The 7049-nt window shown below is 46.5% G+C and overlaps 1 protein-coding gene across 2 annotated transcripts in view; it reads right to left on the reverse strand.

Moving 5' to 3' along the window:
* TBCA (tubulin folding cofactor A) overlaps positions 1-7049 on the reverse strand; it is a 182078-nt gene that overhangs the window by 100948 nt on the left and 74081 nt on the right. Inside the window, exon 1 of one of the 2 annotated variants that reach the window (XM_014549999.1) lies at positions 3941-3993. The exons of the other annotated variant lie outside the window; for it this stretch is intronic. Coding sequence (XP_014405485.1) covers positions 3941-3957 — 17 coding nt within the window. The 5' untranslated portion in view covers positions 3958-3993. Of the gene's footprint in view, positions 1-3940; positions 3994-7049 lie in introns of those variants that run through there. 2 annotated transcript variants of the gene reach the window in all.

The following is a 7049-nucleotide window of genomic DNA, read 5'->3' on the forward strand; positions in this document are numbered from 1 at the left end:
CCCGGAGCAGCTGAACTTTCCAGTGCGCGGGGAGAAGAGAACCACCGCTTATAAAAGGCAGGAGTTCTCATTATTGAGGAGTTTCATAACTCTTTAATTCATTTTTAATGACGGCAATAAACATGGTAGTCATTTTGGAACAATGGCTAAAAATCATAGAGCCATTACTGTCCATTAAAACAGTGTTTACAGTTCAATGGAGGTTCACGTGCCCCGTAGTCATTCATATTAGCCAGAGGAGAGATTTATGGTTGGAAGAACGGTTCTCTTTTTCTTCTTTAGATAACAGAAAGCTTACGGAGCAAATTGTTTTGATTTTTTTTTTAAAGTTCATTTGGCTTTTAATTCTGTGAATGGGGATTAAATAAGGAGCTGTTGTCTGGTACCTGATTTCTATTTGATCAATAAATCATCCAGTGCCTTTAAGTGCTTTATTCACTATCAAATTAAATGAAAAATACTTTAACCTGCGTCTCTGGTGTCAGCAGCTAATAATATTTTCCGTTATGTTTCCATTTAGGCATCCTTTAACCTGCGTCTCTGGTGTCAGCAGATAAAGCTAATAATATTTTCCGTTATGTTTCCATTTAGGCATTTAACACAGAAAAATCTACTAGGTCTTGCACTCTGTCTCTCTATTATAGACACCACAAATGTATCCCACAGATCTACAGACACAGGGAATTCTCCCCATAAAGGGAAAGCTTACTTGCTTTCAGTGAGAACATCTAACTAGGATTCCTAATACTATACACCAGAATGTCAGTAACCGGCCACAACTAATACGGCTACACTTTAACGATCAAGGTGAGTCCGCAGGACTTCCGGCCCCAGGGCCCAGGGGGCTGGCTCCGCAGGCTGTGTTACAGGGTTGAAATAACCTTTTACCTGAGTGTTTGCCCTTTTCTCTTTGATTCCAACTCTTAATACAACAATAAATCTAAACAATAGGCCCAAAGGGACAAATCTCTAGTATTTTCCAGATTTTCCAGTTCCAGATTAGATATTATCTAAAATGATATATTTTCCACACAGTCCTTCCCTGCCGTTGGAGGAGCTGGCTGGTCAGAAATACTCCCTCTACTACCTACCTAGAACCAAACCACAAGGCCCGGATTTTATAGGATAACAGAATTAAATATTGTGTTTAGATACAAAACCATGTTATTTCACATGTTTCACCCACACAAACACCCCCACACATTTCCCTTAGTGTATACATTTTGGAAAGAGGTTTTTTGTCTTGTTTTATTTATTTATTTTTTAATGCTTGGGGTAACCCGACTCTGGTTTCTAAAGAAAAATAATATTTTAATGCCATCGAGCGATATTTGTGAAGTATAATTGCTAACTTAGCAGCTCGGTCACACCTCCCAAACCATTAAATGATGAAATCTCACCTGGTTAACGACACACAGCACTGTGGCCTCAGTGGCGAATGCCTGATTATACAACCAAGCTGCTAATTTACCAAAACCCCCGACCAGGGAGGCCTGGATGGCCACCACTCACTGTATTCATTCGGCAGCTAAGAGAAGAAACCATATTCCCTGAGCCGCTTTCCAGCTACCGGCAGAATGAGAAATGTAAAATTAGTGGAGGTGTGTGCATGAAGGGAGCCGAGCAATTAGCAAGGCGCGGGCGCCCGCTGGCCCGGAGAGGTTCGGGGAGGGCGAGTGGGGAGACCCAGGCTCCAGGGCAAAGGGCTCCCTTCCTCGCAGCCAGCGGTCTGCAGGCCTCAGCAGCGGCGAGGTCAACGCCTGTGCAGCAGCCCCCGCTGCAGCCGCGCCCAGTTAAGAACAATGCCGCTTCCTACCAGCTCTTGGCAACGTGCACCTTTCCGCGATTAGATACCCACCAGGGCTCCAGACTCGGGACGCGCCCCGGAGCGCACACACTTTGTCTTTCCGTTTCTCCCCAGTTTGGCTCGACAAAATCATGTTAAACGTCCAAACACTGCAAACGCAACAACCGGTAACGTTGCTACCAGCTAGGACATCGATTTTGGAGGGAGGGGTCTGAAGCTGCTAAGACTTCCCTAGTCCCTCTGCCTAGTACACTCCATCTGCATTCTCTCCTCTCCCCCATCTCCCCAGCTCCTAGTGCAGTGCTGGGCGGGCGACCTGGTTCCCTCCGCCCAGGGTGGGGAGGAACATAAACTGGATATTTACAACAGGAGTGTGCGCATGCACCTCTGCCTGCGAGGGCAGGTGTCTTTTTAGATTCTGTTAGATGCAAGTTGAATTACATGCATTTGTGCAGGTTCCAAAGCCATTTTGCAGCTGGGTTGTAGCTCTGAGATCGGATGGGGGTGCCAAGGAGAAAGCCCCTCTTCAGGGGCTTCACGGCTATTTTGACTTCCTTTTTCCAGCTCCAGGTGGCAAACCCAACCTTTCCCCCTCCCACCCTCCCTTAAAACCAACCAAACAGTTCACAAACCCTTATTTATTTGTTTGTCTGTGGTTATTGCCCATGTTATTAATTGCACCCGGGCGTTCCTTGCTCTTTGAGAGAGCAGCGGTATAAATTGGCTCTAATAAATATTAGCCGCTAGATTAGGCGAGGTGAAGCTGGCACCGCGCTCTATTTTCGACCTGTAGCCTCTGCGAAGCCGCCAGTTCTGCGCCAGATTAGCCCCATCCATCCAGTGTCAATGGTTGTCTTGTTGAGAAAATCAGTGAGTAAACAGGGCTGACAGAGAGGGGGCCCAGCTGATTACTCATACAAATAGACTGCAAACTCCTTCAGGAGAAGCTGTTTCCAGAGATGGGTTTCTCGCATTGACAAGGCTGCTTCTCCCAGGATCCTGTGTCCTGCTGTTCCCACTTTGTCCTCCATCAATCACACAATTGTGTCCGGGATGTTTTATAGAGTCACTTAATATCCCTGCCTTCATCTCTATTCACTTAGAGAATCATCTGCCATCAGGGCTAAAGGCTTTCTGCAGGACGGGACTGGCGACACCCGGGCAACAATAGCTCTGGTGGAAGCAGGACCCCGAGCCCTTTCTGATGCTAATAGAAGAGCCCCAGGATGTTCCAGTGCCAGGCGGCCTTTATTGAAACCGGCCATTAGCCCTTTGTCCACTGCATTAAATTATCCCCTGGGCTGGTCCATGATAGGGGTGTGGAGGCCACAATAAGTTTCCTTTAAAAATTATTTATTTTCCCCTAAAATGGTCTCTGGATTTGAGAATTTCTTATAACACAAGTCATGCATAAATGCGCGCACTCTCTTCTTTATAAAAAGGGGGAAATATTTTCAGGCTCAAGTGTATAGAGTGATTTTGGCCTTTATTCACTTGCTCCTATTATTTGCAGTCCTCTGCCCCAGCATGACACCCCCTCCCCCAACTCAACTCTCTGCTTTCAGCCCACCTATCCAATCCAGATAGGGAAATATTAAGTGAAATTTAGTTTTAGTCTAAACTCACAGCATCTTCTAAGCAGAAAATTTCTACAAATAAGAGGCCAGCTGGATACAAAATCACATTTTACGGGGGAATTTTAAAGACAGAAGAAAGAATTACAAGGTATCACTCTTTAAGTGGCTCATCTACAAATTAGATTGCTACACAATTAATCAGAAAGTTAATTAATGAGCAAGTTACTAATTAGGACATTTAAAACCAGTGTGTTTATAGTGCCTTAGTTTAAAAAAAAAAGTCCCTGTAGTTAATTGGCCCACACACTGATCTCATAACTGGTAGTGGAGGTTAAAATATCACAGATGTATTATTTATTATGTATAAGTTCTAATTATGTCACCACTGCATTCCATCCTCCGTAACTGTCAGAATTTTACAGTTAATTGAAAAGGCTGGCATTAGGAAAGTACAATCAGATTAGTATATGAAAACCACTAGGTATATCTGCAGGTTTGAGAGTACTTGCATTTACTTTTTTCCTGGTTAGGGACTTCAGGAAGGGTAGTTACTTACCTTTTCTGACTGGTCATCGGGAGTTCAAGCTTTCAGATCCGCCTTTTTATAAACTTTCATAGAATCTAGGGCTCGCTTTGGAGAATTAGCTTAGGGCTGAAAATTGAGGGGCAGAATTAGGTTTTAGACTTTGAACTCCTGAAGTTTTACCCTTCACTGAAGTGGAGCAATATGCCCAAAGAAGCAATATCTTTTTTTTTTTTTAAACCACACATTTAATACTATAGTTTACATTACAACATGAGAATTTTGAGAAAATTTGCAAAGGACAAATGTCAATAATTTCATTAAAAAACAAGGACATGATTAGGTGACCTGGACATTCCCTCTGTTTGTTGTATTTTCCACCCGGCTAGTCCCTGGGGCATTTGCCCTCCTGAAAGGCCAAGGGCCTCTAAGCCCTCTTTCCCTTCCCAATTTCTGTGGCCACCTGAAATCCAGGCCCTTTGCTATGCTTTGGAAGGGAAGGCAAGTTTTAAAGCTGCTCCAGTCTTAAGGAGTAGAAGACCCACATCCATCCCTTTCCACTGTGTCAATCAAAGCCCTAGACCAGTGGTCAGCAAACTCATTAGTCACAGAGCCAAATATCAACAGTACAACAATTGAAATTTCTTTTGAGAGCCAAATTTTTTAAACTTAAACTATATAGGTAGGTACACTGTTATTAACTTAACTAGGTTACTCCTAAGGCTTAGGAAGAGCCACACTCAAGGGGCCAAAGAGCCGCATGTGGCTCGCGAGCCGAGCCGCAGTTTGCCGACCACAGCCTTAAACCAACCAGGTCCCTCTGCTGAGCCTACTGGGATGGTCTGCCCTTGCCCAAGGCTATTCTCCACTCCCCAACAGTGATCTTCTCTGGAGAGTGGACAGGGGTGAGGAGCTTAGAAGAATGGAGAAGGGGAGGGCGGGAGGGGGGGCTGCCCTAGAAAATATACTTTTTTCCAAGCCTTGGGTTTTCCACATCCATCTCTCTTTGGAGTGGGTACCACCCAATTAACAAGTTGCAAGGTGTTCTAGGTTCTTCAAAGGGAGAAAGGAGGACTCTGAAGCCAAAGAGGAACTCAGATATAGGCTTTCCAGAGGGAAGTCATGCCCCATAAACAATCAGCTTAGATCTTTAGCCACAGGGGAAGGTGGCAGCATACACACACACACACACACACACACACACACACACACTCAGGTTACCCCAGCGAGGAGAACACACATAGGTAATTTTAATGAAAGAGGTTCCTGTACCACATTATTAGCAATAAATCTACACCATTCTTTGTTGGTTAAAATCATTATGATCATCATCGCTATCATTACTGAACTCATTATTCTTGTGTTACTATCAGAGTAGATTTATGATAATACCCACCATTACGCCTGAGTTAAAGAAGGTGTAAAGGTTTGATTAATAGCTGCTTTCATGTTTTAATACTCGACATTTTCTCACATTTTTTTCTAAATAAGGACCATGATAATTACAGACTGTAATTACTGCTTTTGTTAGGAGTGTTTAATTAGCCACATATGCATTGTTCTTTAAGAAAAAAGAAAGAAAGGCCGGGTTTGGGAGCAGGGCCCCAAGTCCAGGCCGGACTGAATTTGGTCAGATCACTGCTGGGTGCTTTGACAAAATGAGAGATAGGTTTGCAGCTCTGCCCCCATGCTACCTGCCCTGAGTACTGTTTTGAATCAAACTGTGTAAAGTTGGAAATGAAATATTCAGAAAGGTTTACAAGAAGGGGTGGTTGCCTGCAGGTATCTGGGATTTGTTCCTCAAGGGGCAACTCTATTACAATAGTAACTCCTTCAGCTTGCCTGCCCAGCCTCAGGTTATGTGGGGCAGGTCTGTGTGCTTTCCGGCATAAGGGCATAAAACTGCCGGAGCCGTCTCCTCCCGCCCAGCAGACGCCTGGCCTGTGACCGGCCCCACATCAGTCATCCTCCAGAGCGGAATTAGCCCGGGAGCATCCCCGGCCTCTGGGCGCCCAGACTATCTGTCCCTTAAAGGTTACACGCTGCCGTGCCTCGCTTTGTCTTCCTAGTGCCCTTTCCTGGCAAAAATGGAGACATCACATCCTTGCCCAGCCCCGGCTCAGTATTTATGAAGGTTTTCTGACAAATAGGCAGGCTTGCCACGCATGGGTGACTGCCTTCATTCCGCACTTGGCTTGTTTACATAGGACCAGCACCATTTCCACGGATTAAACAAATCACAGGGAGAAGGAGACATTTATAACCCGCCAACGAGGCCACAAGGCAGTTGGGGAAAAAAATGTGCTAGTGAATGTGTGTATGCGCGACTGTGCGAAGGGAAAACGAATGCCCCGTCCGCGAGGCTGACCTTCGGGAGAGGGTGATCCCAGCGACGCGTGTGTTTGTGCCCACACGTGAGGCACGCGCGCAGAGGGGTCGCATGGATTTGTGTGTCAGCGAAACTTTCGGTTAGATAGACTGACATGAGATTACCCGGGTTTTACTCATCCCGGGGACGCACACAAAGGGGCCAGGGAGCACAGGCACGCATTCCCCATCCAGAGCGTGTGTGTGTGTGTGTGTGTGTGTGTTTGTGTGCGCGCGTGTATGTGACTACCCACCCTCGCTGGACCCCCACCCAGCAGTTAACCCTTGGCAGGAGGGCGGGAAAGAGAGGGACTCCGAGTGAGCTCACGTCTGATCTGCAGCGGGCTTGGGTTTTACACCCACCTGGGCTGGGCTTGCTCAGGCCTGCGCTGGTGGGGGCGGTCCCGAGTGTGTGTGTGTGTGTGCGCGCGCGCGCGCGCATGGACGAGTGTGTCTGCTTGGTTGTGGGTGTGTAAAAGAGAGTGTGTGCGTCTGTATGTGGCGTGTGCACGTATGATGAAGTGTGTATGTGGCGTGTGCGGGGATGATGTGAGTGTGCATGTGTGTAGTGTGTCCGTCCGTGTGCGGTGTGCACGTGTGTAGGCCTGTGTGCAAGTGCGCGCGCGCATGTGTATACACTTCCAGAAATCAGGTCATTTTTAGGACGATCTTCACTTCACCCGGAAGTATTCGCTGACCCCTTCACCCAATTAAATAAAACAAAGCCCAGGGGCCGAGCGGGCCTCCGACGGCTCCGCGCCCGCGGAGTTGAACA

This window comes from Myotis brandtii, unplaced genomic scaffold (genome assembly GCF_000412655.1).
Source record: "Myotis brandtii unplaced genomic scaffold, ASM41265v1 scaffold115, whole genome shotgun sequence".
Taxonomy (NCBI): domain Eukaryota; kingdom Metazoa; phylum Chordata; class Mammalia; order Chiroptera; family Vespertilionidae; genus Myotis; species Myotis brandtii.